This window comes from Onychostruthus taczanowskii, unplaced genomic scaffold (assembly GCF_017590055.1).
Source record: "Onychostruthus taczanowskii isolate IOZ18803 unplaced genomic scaffold, ASM1759005v1 scaffold4, whole genome shotgun sequence".
Taxonomy (NCBI): Eukaryota; Metazoa; Chordata; class Aves; order Passeriformes; family Passeridae; genus Onychostruthus; species Onychostruthus taczanowskii.
In genome coordinates, this window is record NW_024501459.1 from 6,302,395 (window position 1) to 6,323,501 (window position 21,107).

At 36.5% G+C, this 21,107-nt stretch overlaps 1 protein-coding gene across 2 annotated transcripts in view; it reads right to left on the reverse strand.

Moving 5' to 3' along the window:
* ASPH (aspartate beta-hydroxylase) overlaps positions 1–21,107 on the reverse strand; it is a 114,497-nt gene that overhangs the window by 28,712 nt on the left and 64,678 nt on the right. For both annotated transcript variants that reach the window (XM_041412810.1, XM_041412809.1), the window contains 4 exons: positions 9,274–9,362; positions 7,154–7,240; positions 3,870–4,020; positions 2,713–2,849 (listed from right to left, as the gene is read on the reverse strand). In XM_041412810.1, the coding sequence (XP_041268744.1) occupies positions 2,713–2,849; positions 3,870–4,020; positions 7,154–7,240; positions 9,274–9,362 (464 nt within the window). The remainder of the gene's footprint in view (positions 1–2,712; positions 2,850–3,869; positions 4,021–7,153; positions 7,241–9,273; positions 9,363–21,107) is intronic.

Below are 21,107 nucleotides of genomic sequence, written 5' to 3' on the forward strand. Positions count from 1 at the left end.
CTTGGTGTGGAGTTCAGTGTTTATACACATTGCTTCTGTAACTAAAAGAAAAAACATGTATTAAGGACTTTTAAAATAAGCTGCTAAGATGTAACAAAATTGGAAAGAAAAATAAGAATTGACTGGAAAATAAGTAAACTGGCAATTAAATGTGAAGCAAAAGCAGAAAGTTTTCATCTACTAGGACTCCCTGGGCTTCTATTCAGTTCCTTGGAGATGATGCAAGCTCGGGTTAGTCTGGTCTGAAATGGCATGTACTGTGATCCCATGTAGAGAACAGTGTCTGTGATGGGTCCAGCTGGTTGCATGTGCCCAGTGCATGCTTAACACAGATCAGTGACACTGAATAGAGATTGAAATGCTACAGCAGGAAGTAAAGATTTTGCCCACGAATCTGGCAGCTTCCCAGGAAATGGGAAATTTGGAGTTTAAGTTCCTCCGCAGAGAAGAGTGTTTAACTACTTGGGAATTTTCCTGAGCAGCAGAAATAAGTACCACATACACAGGAATTTAGACAACCGTGTGTAAGGCTAGAGGGAAATCAACAAAAAGATGAGACTTTAAGATGAATGAGGGGTATGCTCTCTTGAGGATGTGTACTGAAGTCTAAGATGCTTGTGTTTTCTGCACTAAAGAACACTTGAATAAAATGCACAAACATTCTTACACTGGGAAACAGAACACAGGATTCATAAATATTGGTAGTATCTACTTTGCAGCAATGAGTTCACACTCTTGTCTGTGCTCTCTTAACATTTTTGTATCAATAGATTACACAAATGAAAAGGAATTAGTCACACTGCAGAAGTTTCCCAGCTTTTCAAAAAATCATGGGAAGAGTAAGACGTCTCCTTGAGGCCCTCAGAACGCCTCTTCATTTTGCCCTTTCTCTGCCATGTAGGGAACCTGATCACTGATGGTACAAACTCAAAACAAAGCACTTTCTAAATATGCCTTGCAACAGCTGAGCAAAGCACTCCAGAGCAGGCCATGTAGCCCTTAAGCAATCTGCAAAAAATCATGCAAGAAGCCTCCAGCAGAAGCAAGAACCAAAGAAGGTACACGAGATTCTCCCTGTTTCTTTGGGTATTCTTTCTTAAAATCCTTAGTGTAAACATATCCTGAATTACAACCAAAAAATTACATTATTGTGTTGGAATTCAGCCTGAGTAATATCTAAAATACAGACAAACCCACCATAATTTTTAAAAAAATTAATCCAAATCCTTAAAAAAATCATTTGTCCTCCTTTTACAATGACAGAACATCACTGTGCTCTATTCTATTTCAGTGTTAGTGAACTGCAAAACAGAGCAATTACACTAGATAAAGAAGAATGGAAAACAATATGTTAAAAGCACACCAGTTGCCTATCTATTCTTAATCAGAGCCCTGTGTATTTCTTCTGAAATATATAAAATTCAGTATCAAAGTAATTATATAGCAAATTCATGACATTCCTCCAATTAGACAAATTCCCTGTGATTACTGAGAATTTCTAACAATTATGTTGTTTGCAACAAAACACTGAATAATTGCATGGAAAAATCTTGCCCAAAAGGAGTATGTTTTTGTTTTCTCAAATTCTTTGCAGCTTGAGTAGCAGGTTTGTTTAATAAATTCTATCTTTAAAAGCCAATATTTTCAATCCTCTGAGAAATTTTGACAGCGAGCCAAAAGTTATTGGACAGAAATGTTTTATGGAAGGACCTAAAAAGTAGCCAAAACAGCAAAGCAAACATTATTCTGGCAACATCTGAGACTACCAGAGGAGCTTGAGGAAAAAAAATGGTATTTCTAGTGTTTGGCTTCTGCTTCCAGCCATGTGGTTGAACACCCTCCTTCTCTTTGAGAAGCTATCAGAGATGAGATTCTCTTCAGCCTCCCAGATGTAGGGGATGGAAAATCAGGCCTTTATTCTCAGGAGGTGGCACTAATCCTGCTGATCCCTTTCCAGCCTCCATAACCAGACAATTAGCAAGCCTGTCCTACACAAGCACCACACGTGTGCCAACATCAACAGGACCATTCCTGGTCAGGTGTGATGATTTGTGCTCTACCAATGATATCAGACTCCACATCTGTCAGACAGTTTCCAGATGTTAACAGGGTTTCTAGATCACAGAGCAGACTGGCCTTTCCTGGCCGTGAAGTTTCCCCAACCAGATAACCACAGTGTAAGACAGAAATATAAATCCAACAAATTGCCCACACTACAAACATTGTGAAAGAAAAATAGATTTTTAAGCTGCGTATAAAAAGATGAAAAAACTAAGGTAAAAAAGCTTTGTGAGAACTGATCTACTTGATTACATGGTTAGAAATGTTCCTGTAAAGAAACTGGCTTACTTCTGCTTTCCTTGTCTTGAAGACTGGTTATCATTTTTTACAATATGCATTATTTATTACATGTTACGTACAACACATCTAGATGTCTTGTCAATATATTCCAGAAGATAGAAGATTTTTTATTATTAAGCATATGGAAATAACCAGTATTTTTCTGTCAGTGGGGAAAAACTCAGCATGACAGTAGCAGAAAATATAAATTAAAATTAGAAGATGACTGCACTAGAAAAAAAAAATTGTTTCAACCCTTCAAAAATCTCACATGTGACATGTTTAACAACTAAAAAAGTTAAAATCAATCAATCTTTCAAATGAACATACGAATGTAAATAATAATTTTCCTTGGCTGGAATGGAAACTCACCTCTTCATATACTTTCTTAGCATTGTTGTTATCTCCTATCAAGAGGTAACCAACACCAAGGTCATTCTTGAATGAAGTGTCACCGGGAAACAGCTGAACTAATTTCTGTAGAGTAACCAAGGAACCCCTCATGCGACCTGATTTGATTGAACAAGACTTAATTACAAGTGCAGATATAAGAAACGATAGTAAGACGTTTACACAACATCTAAGGAAACACAAATCAGAGGCAAGTGATCCACTTTGACTGACAATCAAGGAGAACCTGGAAAAACTCGTGCAGGCAGGAGCACATGCAGCTGCCTGGCTGTCACTGTGGGTGTACCAGGAATATCTCAGAGAATCACTGCAATCACACAGTGTTATGGCAGCCTCTTGTGGAGAACCCTTCACAGTGCAGAAATAACGTTATTTAAGCTTTGGTTGCTCTATCATACACAGATAGCAAAGCACTGGACAAAACGAAGTAAACATATATTAATAAACTTCACCTTAATTAAGTAAATTCAATTAATTTCTAGTTTTAAGTAAGAGTTCTACTCTACTTCTGTTATGAAGTTTATCATGCTTGATGTGCTTAAATTAAGTATCTTCCTTGACATCCTAAATGAGGTCTAGCTAAAGAAAAGCAGGAACAAACCAACTTGATATTAAAAATCCAACCCATAGGAACAGAACTCCTGATTTTGTCTCATATTCTAATCATTGCTTCTCATACATCACAGAATTGAGATCTAAACCTAGAATCTAAACCTAAATCTTGGGGCTGTTCTCCCCATGTTCAACTCCATTCTTCTCTGTGTTTACTGAAAATTTATTCTGAGTCTGTTTACTCTGCTTATGCCAGTAATTTCCTCTTGATTTTCTTCAGCTTCAGTCGAAAAAGTTTCTTCTCTGACTGGCAATAAAAATTTTTGACTACCTATCATCATAGCTTCTCATAGCATCTGCTGTAGCTTTGTACAGGCACTATTATCCTAAATTATAGACACTAGTTCCCTAGAAAAAATCTAAATAATAAAAATGGCTTTCATTTAAGATACTAGGAAGACAAGTATAACCAAAAATTCAATGGAATTGTCAGCTTAAAATCCTTAGTGATGTCTTGAAATCCTTGCTCAGACAATTCTAATTTTTATACCATCCTCAAAACTTACCAAGGAACTGCTGCCTGTCTGCTTCTCGCTTCAAGCTCAGTTTTATCAGGTCTGAAGGGACATTTGGCAGACTAACCACCTCATCATAAGTGTTGATAGCTTGCTGCAGCATCTCATTGCTTCTCATTTTCTCAGCTAAATCATCTTCAGACTAGAAAGAATAACCATTATTAGAACACCTAATAATCCATTAGTCTTAAAACCAGCTATTTTCTTACCAGACAAACTATGGAATTGTTAGAATATGGATTCTGCTTTATGGGAAAGCAAACTAGAATTACCATTTAATCTTGTTACCTACAAACTATTTGAAAGGAGAAGCAGGAGAAAATTTGCACCTAAACCACACATTAACACAGATTTTTAATTAATATTTGTAGAATTCATAATTTCTGCTTTCAAAAGCAGATGAAGCAATCTGTTTTAATAACACAGAGGAAATGCAAAATTTTGCCTATGGACTATTTGTATACTAAGCCTTGCTTTGAAAGCAATACACAGGTCAAAACACACCAACAAACATTTTTATCTATTTGACACATTTATTTACACTCTTTATTGCAAAATGGATTAAGAATTGCCTTTTTCCTTCCCTACTTTGATAGAATATGTACCCTAGAACTCCTTCAAAACTTAAATTTGTTCATCAAATTCAGAAGCAGATCAAAGATATATGAGCTCTCCACAGTGAAATTACAGCTTCAGTAAATTTAACAGAAGCTACGACTGATCTCACCTGTGGTAAGGCATGTTCATACTTTGCTTCCATAGCTGAAAAAGACTATGTCTCAAATGCACAATTTTTAAAGGCTTACTTTCAATTGCTTATATAAATGCATGCACTTTCACATGTTTAATGCATTCTTCTCAAATACTTCTATATTTATTGGCTTATGTTCTTCCTTAAGACAAGAGCCACGGCAGACGTATCACAAGCATGATGGTGCAGAATCTGTTGTTGGTCTATTTAAATTCACTGTTGCATCAAAAACACACATTAAATGAAATTGCTTCAACTGTGTTATCTCTATATGTTATAACAAGTATCTGAAATATTTTTGCACTTGAGTTGCTTTAAAACTTAGTATTGGAAATACCAAAAAATGTGGTTACTCAGCCAAACAGTTCATCAAGCAGCTTTCAGAGACAACTTCAGAAATCAGCTTTAAACAATAACTTATTTTTTCCGATGTACATTCACTAGGAAATTTATTTCTTCTTTTATCAAAGGAATTGCAGGGCAAAGAATATTACAGATATATAAAAAAAGAAGCAAAAATTGTCAGCATAAAATCTGCATAACTCCACCAGTATAAACCATATAAGGAGGTTAAAAACCTATCCATTGTTCTTTCCAGTTGTAAAGATGTTAATGAATTCTGTAGAGTTCATTATCTGGCTCAAGTGTAATTCAGAGAGCAAATAAAGAACTACTGATATTTCTGAAAAACATACCAACAATTAAATATTTTGCAGTTTTTTTGGGAAAACAGCTGCCTTTTAAAGCCATTAAAGGATCCAGAAAAAAATCAATCCTCATGTCTTATTAAAAACTGAATCTACAAAATTAGCATATAATGCTGGTTGATGCTTCAAAGAAAAGGAGAAATATAATCTTAGGGTGAATTCTTCACCTTCTTTAGCTTTAAACTTCAAGGCCTTTAACCTTATCCTTTGCAGTTTTACTTTTATTGATGAGAAATAGCAAATTTATATGAATTTTGTTGGTATGAATACCCATTTAAAAATAATGCTGTGTTACAATGCAAATCTTAAGAATAACTCATCTATCTGAAGCCTATGGTTTTCCTATTCCTTCAAACAGCTTAAACTTACACACACTGGGTTCAATAAAATTGCCACTGATTATATTAATATGACTATTCAGTAAAATGACTAGTATGAATCTTCAAAGGCTACAGAAAATGAATTTATCATTGTTTTTACACACTCTCAGGAAATGCACCTAATTATTTCTTCAGATCTTGGTCTGTATTGACCTTTCATGGATTACTAAAGTAGTAGTAGGCAACTACAAATTGCTGTAAATAGACAAATGAAGCTGGGTCACTGAGATGGGAATTCCGAATGAGAATAAATTTCACAACTGGCTGCAGTGATCTGCCCTTCTCCCTAAAGGAATTGAGGAGGCAGCAAGCATATTCTACTAGATATAATGAGTAGATTTGTAAAAACTGGTAAATATTAAAAGTGTAACTTAACAGAGAGAAATTCATCATGTGTATGAACAAAGTGGTCTCCTACTGTAAATAGCAAAGAGTTCAGCAAACTGTTATCACAGAGAGCACTGAAGCATTTGGTCTGCTCTGTATCAAGTGCTTGTGTGATAGATTTTTGGACAATTGCAGCTTTGGTTTTAGCATGACTATTATTAACCAAGTGGAAACTGGTTGTGACTCCAAGCTCCTCATCAATTGTCTACAGCACCATTCCTTCCTGCAATGAGGACTTCACTTTTTTATCCTGATTAACATGAGTTCAAGGAGTTTTTTATTATTCTTAGTGCAGCAGGATTATCCTACTATTATTCCCTTTTGAGACATCTCAACACAGCCTAAAAGTATTATAAATGCAGAGATTATTTTCTGATGCCTTCTGGGTTTTGGTTGGTTTTTTTTTAGTTTTTTTTTTTTTTTTTTGAAGGGAAACACCTGAACCATAACTCACTCTACAAGTAAAGCTAATTAAGCCTCACTTCCTGAGAATTTCTGTTCTTTATCCTTTAACTCTTTCTCTATTAAATCTCCAAATCCTCTTCTCTATTCCCACTAGAGCAAAAAGCTGCATTTATCCCAGGCTGACAGACATGTTGATTTCCCAGCTACAGCAAATAGTATGCAACAGGTAGGTTCCGCCTGTTGCTCCTGCACTGGGTATTAGTTGGTATTTATCTCTTGCCATTCACCTGACAGTTCTCCTGAGGTCTATAGGATGTGCCTTTTTTTTGGGGGAGGGGTTTTTTTGTTTTTGTTTTTTTTTGTTTTTTGTTTTGTTTTGTTATTGTTTTGTTTTGGGGTTTTTTTTGTTTGTTTTTTTGCTATTTACAGTACTTCCCATTGAAGTTCCACGAAAGCTGCCAAAACATCTGGGGAAGGACAGCTGACTGAAGAGATACATATGACAGATCACATGATTCTTTTTTTATCTAGAAAACCAGCATAAATTTATAAATTAATTCCAAATAGTGTTTATAACTCTATTGGTAAAAAAAAAAAAAGTTTATTTCAACTTTTTCAACACCTATCACTTTTTTTCCTAAGTACCTGTGCTTTCCCATATCTTGCTCGAGGACTTTGTGGATATCGATTCACTAATGCTTCAAAGGCCCTTAGAGCTTCTTCAACTTTTCCCTGAAAAGCAGAGATATTTATCAGCAATTCTATCTAAAAAAATGCTGAAGGATGCAGGACCTAATAACACATTAGTTTTACAATTAAAGAACAAACACAAAACAATGCAGACTGAATCAACAGCTTTCACTCATACTTTCGCTGGGATTGCCTTTTTAAGAGGAATTGTCATTATTTATGAAACAATGTCATCTAATTTCCATGGTTAAAATTAATAACTTGGTTTTTCATACTTTACTCACTTTCCCTTGTTCACTGGAGAAAATGCTGAGATGAAAATAACCTGTCTGTATAGAAAAGTAAAGACCCTACTGCTAATAACAAATTCTGGAGGAGAAATAATAGAGAACAGGATGAAAATTCTGGAGACAGGTGGAAATTTTCCCTCTGCATACCTGTCATGATGAACAGCACCGTAACTATAGTTCTAAGGAAAATATTGTAGACTCAACCACAGTGTATGCTTGTTTCCTCCAAGTTCTTTGTATGACAGTGTCCCTCAGGACATCTCACACAAGTCTAAATGTAATTGTGGTATTCTCCTGATGGATTGATCCCGTGATGGACATTGACTAGCAAGTACAGATGGAAGTTGAGAAGAACCCGCCCCACTGTCAAACATGTGCTAAGCACTGCTTGGCAACATTTGGCAATAGACCTTGTTACCACTTCCACCTCATTGCAGCTTTATAAACACGAGTTATAGGTGTATGAATGATACACAACTGCCCTACTATCTTAAAATATTATACACATCTGATTTGCTCCTAAATTTATCCCAATTCCTACATGACATGTATGACTATCTGTAACTTATCAAGAAATACAACAGGAAAAGAGAGTCAACAAGCTGACCCTACAGATTCATCAAATGTGTCTGTTACGCCTTTTTCTGATTAACCAATTGCTTAATTAACAAGAAGCATGAAAATTTCTTTTGTTTTTGTATTCTAACATGTAAAGAAGGCTTCTAGTGAGGAACAGCAGCAGTGGCAGTCAGAGGTTAGTGCTCCCTATGCAAGAGCCCTTCAGTCCCATCACAGACCTACCAGAACTCTGGGGCTGCACAGATGGCAAGATAAAGTCAAAACTGCACAGTGTGTCCTGAAAATCAAGAATAATCCTGCACCCTCAATGATCAAATTGGTTTATATTTTACTGTACTGAAAATATTATATCCCACTGCTCATCCACCTCAAATCTAGGTAGCAAAGACCTGCAGTTGTTCCTTATGTGCTAGGACTGTCTGTGAGTCTAGGACTGGTTTTTTTTAACAAGAAATACATTCAAAAGACTTGAAGTCTCTCATTTTTAACAGCCACAGTCTTGCTTCAGTATTTAATCTCACATCTGGAAAAGGGACATCTTTGCAAAGGTATTCTTTTCTGAAATATTCAAATGAAAGTATAAAATTGGAAGCTATAAGGAGAAATGAATGAAGAGCTTGGGGGATTTTTGGTTTGTTTTTCATCGTCAAGTTATTAAATTCAGAACTACCCAAACTGAATGATTGATGTTAAGGTCTTGCTGCCCCTGGTGAGAAGCAGGAACATCTTTTTTTTTTGTCCTCTAAGCAGCTGTACAGCAGCCTAGGCACTCCCAGGACTCAGAAGCAACACCTACTTCAGTGATCTGCACCTAACACTCACAAGGCATTGGAACACTCACTGAAATATCCCTGCTGAAACACACAGAGTTATCTGGTAGCACTTGACTTCAGTAGTCAACTGGACAAGAGTGATAGGACAGAACTAACCCTGTATGATGTGATCCATTTAAGCAGAAATTCAATGATTAAGCTACATATCTTCAAGGTTAACAAACACATATGAACAGACATACACTTATGACTTTAAAAAAATTAAGACAAACTATCCAGGGGAAATTAAACTTGAAGGACAAATATGCACTGACTATTTCAAAAGTTAATTTCACAAAAAGTAATCTAAAATTCATTCTTCCTTTTTACAAGTATTCAATTTATTGATTTTTGTCCACTGCATACAATCCTGAGTGAAACATTCAAAACTTACTTTTTTACGTAGTTTTTCCGCAGCATCTAGCTCAGCTTTAATGGTCTTATCAAACTTGTTTAAGAGCTTTGGCTTCTTCTTCTTTTTAGCTAGAAGATTGAACAAACAGACAGTTCATTACTTCTTTCGTATTTCAATTGCCCGGAGTAACACTTAGTTAGGGACTGTGCTAGCAAAGTGCATCATTTTCAAGTAAGGCAGTTTCAAATTACACTGAAAAGAAACTGATTTCTTATTTATTACAATCACAAACTCCTATAAGAAAAAGCAAACTTCAGTCATTCAAACTGAGTAACTCGGCAGTTAAGTTTAGAATAAAGCATTTTTCTTTATATTATAGTCAAGGATTTTTTTTTCCAAATGGTTCAACTGATGTGGAAGAGCAAAGAGAACTGTTATTTTTCCACATGTATATGGCATCATGAAAAACACGATCATCAGGGCACACTAGTCATTTCTAAAAGCTGTGACTATATGCTTTGCCTAGAGGAATTACTAGTGCATCTGGAGTGCTGTGTGCAGTTCTGGGCTCCTCAGGAAAAGAGAGAGATGGAGCTCCTGGAGTGGATCCAGTGGAGGGCAACAAAGATGGATGATTAAGGGACTGGAATGTCTCTTTTATGAGGAAAGGCTGAGGGACTTGGGCCTGTTCAGCCTAGGAAGAGATGACTGAGAGGGGACCTCATCAATGTGTATAAATATCTTAAAAGTAGGTGACGAGTATGGAGTCAGGCTCTTCTCAGTGCTGCCAAGCAATAGGACAAGAGGCAACAGGCAGAAACTGATGCATGGGAAATTCCACCTGAACATGAGGAAGAAGTTTTTCACTGTGCAGATCACCAAGCACTGGAAGAGATTGCCCAGAGAGGTTGTGGAGTCTCCATCACCGGAGATATTCCAGAACTGTCTGGATGCAATCTTGTGTCGTATGCTGAAGGATGACCCTGCCTGAGCAGGAAGGTTGAACCAAATGACACACTGTGGTCTCTTCAAACCTCACCCATTCTATGATTGGAACAGTTCAAAGAAATCATAGTTACTCAGGTTAGGAGGGACTTGAAAAGTCAAGTATTTGAACTTCCTAATGAAAACAAATTCAACACTGAAATGTTGGGTTAAGACTCCTTTAAGAGATCAGCTTAGTTTCTACAGCTTAGTAAGCTATCACATAGTGGTAGAGCAGCAGCAGTATGTAGCAAATCAGCCTTGAAATACATTGTGCAAAGTAAACTGCATTTGAAGTAAATTTAAGTAAATGGTGTCAATTTAAACAGCCATTTACTTCATAGTAGTTTACTCTTAAACAATGTCTACCTGGTTACAGTAAGACTACTTAGTCATTAAAAAAATGCAAGTATGCTACTGGAAGGATATATATGACAGCAGGTAACTGGTTTCCTCCACATTTGCTACAGCTTAACTCTGCACTTGCACTTCATTAGAAAAAAAAGATTCCACCTTTTCTGACACAAGTAGAAGAAATACATATTGTCTGATAGAACTACTAGTTATGTATATCTGTAACTAGTAGCACATCTTTTTTGCTTTAATTATGCATTACTGCTTTTTCACCTCCCAGTGGAAAGTATGTCATTAATAGCAGAAAAAGAAGTAAAATTACTATTTTCTTTGTAGAAGTTTAAATAGGGAATGCTGTAACTGGTATATGTAAAGTTTAAATCAAAGGTCCTACAGTGTAACACCATCTGCTGCAATGCTGCAGCATGTATTTTGGATAACAAGTTATAATAACTAGCCATGTTTTATTCTGCTTCCCAAGTCCTCAGGTGCACTGTTCAGGAATGACAAGAGCTACCACATCCTAGTGGAAGCTGTGCTTGTGATTCAATAAATGACACTGTCTCTCTGAGATTCTGATCCTACAGAGAGTTTTAGGCAGGCAAATCACATCGTTTGTGTCAAACCTCAGAGAAAGACAATGCCTTGGGTTATGCTAAACCACTACTAAGTCCATCCAATCATTAGAGGATGTCAGAACTTCTGACGTCTGAATTTCCTCTGTATAAAATGAAAAATAACCACCCTTGGCTAGCTTTGTTTCTTTCTGTGTAAGACTTTTACTGTTCTTCTCAATGCTGAACTCAGCTCTGCGTGGAGTTTTTCTTACACTACCCTTTTAAACTCTTCTGCAGTGTTGGTATGCACAGTTGAATAGATGCCATTGCTTCTCAAGAGCAGGAAGGGAACAAAATTTAAGCTATCTTACTAAATTCCATTTTTTTTATTCACAAAGGTTGTAAAAAGTTTTAAATATTAAAAAACGTATTAAGATTTATAAACAAAAGGTACTACAGCAGCAATGTACTAGTATTCTTAAATCTCTGTTAATTCCTCTTAAAATAGTACAGACTGCAACTTTTCATGACATTAGCTACCAAAACAAACATTAGCTACCACAAAAAAACAACTGTCTGACATATAGGAGTTTACTCCTTTTACAAGATAAACTCACAAATAGCCTCGTTTCACCTATGTTGGTTTTGCTTCCCTTTCAAGGGAACAAACACTTTCAAGTTTTTTATTGTAACCTGATTTGAAATCAAACATTTATACTGAAGCACACAGTAATGCTCTTAAGGAATGTAGTTGTCATGGAACTGCACTGACTAAAGAGAACCGTGACATTTTTCTTGGTAACACAGATATTTATGATGCCTTTTCTTTATTCCCCATACATGATGTAGGAGAAATGCTTTCCAATCTGTCGCTGATCACAGTCTTTCTCTGTCTTACTTTACTATCCTCCATTTTATAGGAAAGCAATGTCTTTACTGTCTTTTCATGCATTCAATGATAATAATGGTTAAGGAGCACAGCACTGATTCTCTTCCAAGTAAAATCCAGTAAAATTCACATAAACAGCTCTTATTTCAAGTGCAAGGATCTTTCCACTCCAAACCTTCAGTCCACAGCGACTGACACGTGTGAAGTTTCTCACATAAAATCCTTGGGCCTGAAAAGAACAACCCACAACATGCAAAAGGTTTGTTGGGTTTTGTGGTTTTTTTCTTTTTAAAAAATATGCCAGTTCAGTTTTTCTAGAAACCATTGCTATTTCTAAGGCTTGCTTAACAGCAGGAGTGGAAGAACTCAGAAACATCAACCCAAGGAACCAATGAAAGCAAGTGACCTTGAGGACTTTTTAGGTTCATTTTGCTCTTAACTATCATGTGAAACTGTCCTTTGCTGTTAGCAAGAAAACTGAGGTATGTCAGTTCCTCTGAGTACAGTATCTGGGGAGCTTCCAATGGGATATTGCTACCAAACACTTGGTTTAGTTTCTGTTCTCTAAGTAACATAAACAGCAACTAAAACGTGAGTTCTCATTCTTATGGCATGAATCAAAATCTTTATTTAAGGTCAGCCAGCTACACAGGAACTTTATTTCAGTGAGGCAGGACAGCTATTTGTCAGCTTTTTAGCTTTCATGGAAAGACAGAGTCATTTGGTCCTTCTCAAACTCAGTAAGCATGGCAACAGTGAGGTTCCTTTGAGGCAAAGGAAAGAAACTTTCCCGCCCACCAGGAAACTCCCACTGCCTGTGGGACACTCTCTATGGTTCATTTAAGTTTACAAGGATATGAGAAACAGCTCAGAAAAAAAAAAAAAGTAAATTTAAAAAGTAAATTAAAATCTTACAAGTCTGTGGCTTGATAGATACAAAGATACAATATCTTCCCTTTCATATCCAGCTTGGAAGAACCTATTTACCACCCTCCATTACAAAAAAAGTACTATCTTCCCATTTTCAGTACAATTATATATCAGCCCCAGACCAGCAGGAGATCAATATAAAAAGCTGGAAAGGAGTTGTTAACATAAATATTATTCATCTGCTAGGCACCAATATAACACAGTAAACATTATATAATGAGCAATCATTCTCATCTCCCATTCTATTCCTGTGTTAAAGGATTCACCAGGGAGCTTTCAGCATAACCATCAAGCATTCCTCTATATTAACCAGATAGCCTGCTATCTCCCTGCAGGGGTATTTTAATAAATTATCCATTGCCTCCTTCTAGTGCAATAATCCTTTAGCAGATGTGTCCCAATGTATTAAATTCAATGATACAAAGAAGTTAACTTATCTATTTTCAGGGGAAAATATATGAAATTTTTCTTCAATGACAAATTTTACCATGACACTGAAGTTGTGCATGATCACACAACTGCTTGGTCAGTTTGTGGTCCAAATCAAGTTGAGCATTAAAATGGTAATAATCCTTTTACTTATCATACTGTGGGCTTTCAAGAATACTACTGAGGATTTTAAATAATAGCCTTGGAGAATAGGCATTCTAGCTAGGACTGCTGTCATAGGATTCCTGAAGACTTCGTTAGAGAAAAGTTTCCACTGAAAAAGCAGCAAGCTAGGACGAAGTCTTACAAGAAACTCTACACTAGTTCTTGTGCTGGAGACAAAACAATTACCTAGGACGAAGTCTTACAAGAAACTCTACACTAGTTCTTGTGCTGGAGACAAAACAATTACCAGTGATGACAAGCAATCTCATACCTCATTCATCAAGATACAGAATTATAAAAAAAAATAGAAGTAGCAATGTATTACAATGTATCACATTAAAGGTACAGTAAACTTAATAGCCTGTCATATAATCCAATGAAATTTGATAAACTATTTCATATAACTGTTTTGGTAAATGAAAAATAAAATACTAGGCAGAGTTTGGCTTTATGTTGAAAAGCACCTTGTCATCACCAAAAGCAGTGACAGTCTTACTTCTACAAGGGACAGAGAAATTCCTTTTGAATAATAATGAACACACTGCTAGATCCTCTTCAGACCACAAGAGAATCACATCAAAATTAAGGAAAAATAATCAAATTAATAAACACAATTGAATCACTCTTGAAGACTGGTTTAAAAATATTTTGCCTTTAACTGAGTGGGGAGGGGAGCAACAATAGGTAAGAACTAAGGATAAAAAGGCAGTAATAAAGAGCTTGCCATGGGAAGACAGGTACACACTATGCTGTAAAACGTAGCTACAGAGATGAAAAGAATAAATTATTTTCTGTATCATCATAGTTAGGATAAGGAAGAGAAGGCTTAAAATGGCTATAACAGATAATTTGGCTTGAACATCTGGAACTACTATCTCTGAGTAAGCACAGTGGAACAGGCTGCTGAGGGCAATTGTGGAATTCTAGTTACTGAAAATTCTGTTTATTTGAAATAACAAGATGTGTAAGCATCTGCCAAGAACAATGTGCACAGCTGATAAGGCCTTCAGTCAACTAAAGAGTCAAAATAAGCTTTAGGGTCCCACTTAGTCATATGTTCTACAATTTCTGTAATATACTATTATATGCCAATGTGCTTTAGTGCCAACACTGTAATTACATAAGTAACTTTCACTCTCTCATTTGACAACCAAAGAAGTCCTCACAGGAGCTCACTGTGCCAGTCATCACATACCTGAGATTCCTCCTAGCCCAATGCCAGCAATAGAACATTGAAGCTCCAAAATTTTTCCCAATGTAAAATTTCACCTCAGCACTACAATTTCAGAAAAGCCATAAGTGATTAAAAACACTGCCTTGTGATAGAAAGCAATCTCAATTCCCACTGCTCTTATTAGCTTTTTCTGTAAAAAATAAAATACTAATAACATTCAAAGAATCAAGTTCTGTAACTCTTCATCTGAAGCAGATTGTTTTACCTTAAGAAACCATTCAAACAGCACCAGAAAAGCAATTTTGCAAACTGTTGATTTAATCATAAAATTATATTTCTTGATACTTCATAACTATTAATGTGAAAAGCTGCCTGAGGATATAATAATCAAGGAATTAAAACTTTTTAGAATTTCTAGACAAATGTCCTCATATGATCAAATGCCTGCAAATTCTTGTGTAACTGAGCAGAACCCAAGGTTGGAAATTGGTACAAAACACCAAGTAGGCAATTATGTTAAGGCAGTTATATGGATAACAAGGAAAACAAAAAGAGATACCTGGTACATGGAAAAAAATATTTATTATATATGGCCCCAAGTCCAAAGCAATAGAGAAAAAACTCATAGAAATGTCACAAATAACTAGTAATACCACTTCTATAATGGAGTAAATGAATCCCCTCTAGCTTCCAGAGAAGTGGGAATGGTTGTGTGTGTGAAATCTCTCCATTTCTTCTTTTCATCTGAAATATAACACCATTATCCAGGCTAAAGAAAACCTCATTTTCCTAAAAGAGAAAACAGTGATGTCCTGCCTGATTAGATATCAGTGTGGTACATCAAAACAGTTAATACTAGCCAGAATTGGACAAAAATACTAAATGCTATCATGATTATCTTTCACAATTAACATGCATCTTTTACCCTAGAGCGATGCCATGCACTTGGCATTTTAACAGATAGCAAATTTATGTGGGTGAATGTATTTTCTACTCTGTAAAGGCTTCAACTTGTTTCCTGAGAAGATAATTTAAAAGATAGGGTATCTTTACCACAACACATAGCATGAATTGTTTCGTCCTAGCTGCCATACTCTGAGCCTCTGATCAAAGGACGCATGTACAATTTTCTTCCTGAGCAAAGTAGGAGATAACATCATGCTGCTATTAACACTTCCAGAACAATTAGTGTTTGTATCTAAAAACCACTATGCACTTCTATACACTTAATACAAACCATCTCTCACTCCTGTGCCTTGTAAAATATTGGGAGCAGATACTCTACAATTCTGTGTTTTATTCTGTGCCAACAGACATGCCAGGAAGGACACCTCAAACAGAGAGCTTGTTAGCTGATGTGCAACCATGACCAGGAGGAAATCTCAACTGGGACTACCTTTTCTCCTCCTCCCTCTTGCTCTCAGTACTAATGATTCCCTTCCTAAGCCTTCTGCTCCTTTTCTTATGTTCAGAGCCTAGCAAAACTGGTGGGGTGGGAGGGCAGGCTTACCTCCAGTGCTGGAGCTGACGTTTTGAACATGGTCTATTCAGTGAGAGCAGTGAGTGACAGCCTGGCTGCTCTGACTTGGAGTTTTGGGGGAAAGATTGCCTTCCACATAGGACAGTCTTGCTTTAGTCTTTGGAAACTAATGCTGTGAGATTTACAGTCAAATGAGAGGGGCCTGCTCTGTGATTATGAGAGTCCATATTACATATTACCATAAGTATTTCTTGTTAAACTTGCCTTTAATGAAATTTCTAGATCCTCAGAAACGGTGAGACAATAACATTACAATCCCTCTGTGGACCTGGGGGAGAAAACATGAGGGTGGAAAGACACTACTCCTTACACCTCGTAAATGTGGTTTGGTTCTTGTAATTAGATTTTTTTATTCACTTATCGATTCATTCATATTGTCACTATGATGTTAAGGGAGCATTCCTGGTGGCTTCCTTGATATTACATCTGCTATTACTCACATGCAAATCAGAGAGGAGTTAGGACTCCAGCTTTAATTACTTTATAAGTGATTCAAGATAAAGGCTGGTCTTTACAGCCACCTTGAGGACACGTGGTCCCCAGTTTCTGATTTGAAAAGTACACTGGAACAATCCTACTCCACTGACTCTATGTTGTTCTTACCACTAGCCAGAAAATTGAATTACCTCAATGCAGGGGCTGGACAAAATCACCTTCAAAAATCCTTTCCAACCCAAACTGTTCTATAATTTTATGATTTGATAAATGATTTGTCCTAAATGAAGTTTTAATATAAGTTTTAATTATTTAATTGTAGAGGCCATAATGATATAGTTATGTCTCCTTATGTTATGCCATCTCTAAAGCTAATCTGAAATAAAAACCCCTTCATGTGATGCAGTCTTGTAAGTCACTTGCAGCAAAGGCTCCCCCTGTTAGTTCTCTGTCTTAAACTTTGAAAAACTAAGGAAACAATTTCCAGAGGGGGTCATAGGCTTTGTTTTCTAAACATCCTCCCATCCCTGCTGTGATACAAATTCAATAATGCTTTTGGCAACTTATGAATGGCAACTTCTGATTGTGGGTCAATGACAAGTAGATGATGATGGGCTGTAGTTGTTTTCGAACTAATTTCGTGACCTTTTGTTTTGCTAATTGCCTTTGCCACCCACTAACAATAATACACCTTCCCAGTTCAAAGTTTCAATTATGTTCTGAAAAACATACACATATTAGCAGAGTTTTACTTGGAATTCAAAATTTGCTCAAGTAATTTTCCTCCCTCCTGATACTAGCCCCATATCATTATCCAAATTAGTTTTGGAAATTGTGCTGCATCTCACTGGACACTTGAATGAGAATTTGATGATGATGAAAAACTCCTGTCATTGTCCTGTTGTTTGGGAAGCTCATTAGGTGAGATACAGAGAGTGTAAGTTATCTACTTGTTTTATGGGCTTCTATAAATGATAACTTGGAAGGTATAAAACCGAGTAAACTGCATCTACACAATTTAAAGCCAGGAGCACTAGAATAATTAAAAGATCTTTCTAAACTCTATTGGTAGAACAGGCAAAACCACTATAATCAACTTATCTGGGGAAGTAATCAGACAATAAAAACTGAGGCATTTTAGAGACTAATAAAGCTGGAATCTAATTACTATAATAAATCTTTAACTGCAGTTATTCTAGAACAATTTCCCTTGCAGTAAAAAGTATTCAGTATTCTGCAGGGTTTTCTGTATGAAATTAATGTTGGTTGGTTGGCTAGATGTTAGATGTTAGTTAGATGTTGATCATAAGAAACAACAGCAGAAAGATAATTTTGGTTTTGGATGTATTTCCATCATTCACCTCTCTTTCACCATTAAGACTTTTGGATTCACTCAAAGGCTAGACTTGAGCAATCCTCTAACAAAACCAGAAAGAAATTTCTGCATTGACTTGCTATTGAAAAATACACTGTACTATTCTAATGTCCTATATATTTAGTTCAGAACGTCATTATGCAGCAGTTTTGGACTTTGACAACTACACTTCTGTGTTGGTCATTCTGAACATAGCTCACAGATATTTAATTGTAACCTGTATCAGATTTGCAAATCAATGGGTACTACGTATACTGTTATAAGCAGAGCTTGCAAAGGTGGAACTCAGCCCACCTAACTCGAGGAGGCAATGCTGGAGGTGAGCTAACCGTGTAAGCTCTTTCTCCAGACAACAGAACTCTGTTCCAAATGGAATTTAGGGCAAACCCCTGCAGCAAAGCCCTACATTTAGTCAGAAGAACAGCATTTTAATCTCCTCAGATTAGGTCTCTACTGGTATCACAGTGGAATCCTACATATCTTCAAAGGTAAATGCCTAGAGTAAACAATGGTGAATGCTGACCTGTTATCAAAATGACACCAAGTGGCAGGGCCATGTGTGGAATGACATTGTCCTAAGCCTGGCTTACATGTACTTCTGTTCCTAAGGCAATGCATCTGAATGTTCCAGCTAACAGCATTCATTTTTACTGTCATGCTTTATCAATTTTGAAAAGGGAAAATTATTATTTATAATAATAGCACCTATGCTGAAGTTCACTATATGAAACAAACAGGTCCATAGCTGAAAATTATTTTTTCATGTTTTATATATGTTCACCAATATAAATAAATATTTAATATATGTCCAATATAAATCAAACTCTAAAAATTAGGCTTCTTAGTTAATTTTTTTTTTTTTTAGTCTATGTGATCAAAAACAACTAAAACTACCTCAGATGGGAAGACAACTTATCGATGTGGCATGTATGTCCTGCACTGTACTACCTGTGAAACCTTTTAAAGAATTAGTTCTCATATTCACCTGGAATACCCATCCTATTTCAATTACTCGTTTAAATATAAAGTCTGATTGCATTCTTATGGAGAAGATGAAGAATCCACCTCAATTAAATATAACAGAGAAACCATGAAGCAACTGTATGTTAGAAACAAGTTTATTTTCATTTTCATTTCTTTAGAGAACTTTCCAGAGAGCGTTTTGTTAATATCAAAAATTTTCAGTAAGACTTCTAATAACCTTGATGAATTACTGTTGAATACTAAAACGTACATAATTATTAGGAGGCCACTTTGGTAACCAAGTGGCTGCAGCAGGAAAAATTATTTATGTTGCAAGAGCTACTCAAAGCTATAAATACTTTCTGCACAGAAGGCTCTTTGGAGCTTGTATGTCCAAATAGCACAAAACAAATGCAGACTTGCACATCAGAATGTATTCTCTGAATCAGAAGCAAACCTGAAACCCAAGCCAAACATGAAGGTTCAAGTTGCGAACTCCTTAGATGTCCAAGTTTCCTACATATACCAGTCACAGGACACTATATTTTATAATACATCTCTCATCAATTTATTGCTGCATCTTATTAGGGTAATTTAAAATAAACAAATTCAATAGTACCTTATACCACTTCCTGTGACTAGGACATCTACAGCTAACTACTTTTATTAAAAGTGAAACTTAAAACAGTTCAAACTATGAAAAAAATTCAGCAAAATTCAGCTCATATGAAAATCACACAAACAGTGTACCCATAAACAAAGTTCATTAAAAATGCAGGGTTGTTTTTCCTGGTAGGTGAAAAATTCTATCAATTTAACCTGGAAAACAAAACTATCCCTTTTTCCACCCTATAGAAATTCTGTAGTCAACAGTGACATTTATTTAGTTGCTGCTTAAAAAATAACAAAACCACAAAGCACCTAGGGTAGAAAAGGAAAGTAGCTCCACTTTGTCACACTTTCATATCCTGAAGTTCTTGTACAGGCACTGATGAGTAATGTTGCATACTAGTAAGTTTCTTACACAAGCTGGCATTTTTATCTATGACTGCTTTTTACCCACACTGGATGGCTCTTGCATGTCATTTTATTATACTGTTCTAACAGGTCTGTAAAAAGCAGCACATAATGGTGATTTTTTCCCCACTATCAAGTAGGTAAATCCATTGCAGTAAGATATTCCCTGCCAATAAATGGAAATGTAGGCATAATTGCCAAGCTTTCCAAGTTGTTTTGGTTGTTTTGTTTTTTTTTCTTTTACTTTTTATATGTAATGCTTACATGTGACGTATTTAATACGTAAATAGAATGTCTGAAGTTTGCCAGTCCTAGAAACTTATGTTTAAACCACCACTATACAAATCCAAACCAAATAAACTATACCAAAATATTGGAAAAGCAGCATTTCTAAATACTCAAATATAAAATAACAGCCACACAGAAAATGGAAACAGAATGAAAAAGGAGTAGAGCTACTGAATCCCTGAGGTTTCTGGGCACTGTCAGCAACCAGCCCTGATCCCAGCGAAAGAGGTTTTGCAAGCTTTGTGCAGTGACAGGGAACACGTGGGGCCAGCACAAATGTCATTGCAGGGAGAGCAGATTCACAGTGCTCTGCAGCAAAACCTCACTTCTTTTCCATCTAATCTGTCTCTGAACCTTCCTACTTTATACAAGACAGACTAGGCAATCATAGTGTCAACAAGGACAGATTTCCATGTCACTTGTCTCTTCATGCTTAGCACAGCTGGCAGTGCTGAACCCAGCTCCAGGGGCCAGGCAGCCCACATTGCCTCTCGCCCTCAGATGCAGAAAGAGCTTGGTGGAACTCTGACCTCCAGAATACTAATCTAGGAGTATGACACTGAACGTTTTAGTCCTGAAACAGCAGGAGTTGTCAAACCATCCCATGAGTCAGCGCAATGCTACAAGCTTGGGCAGAGTGGCTGGAAAGCTGCCCTTCAGAAAAGCACCCAGGGGTGCTGGTGATGAGCCAGCCTGCTCTGGTGGCCAAGAAGGCCAGTGGCATCCTGGCCTGTATCAGCATTAGTGTGGCCAGCTGGACCAGGGCAGTGCTG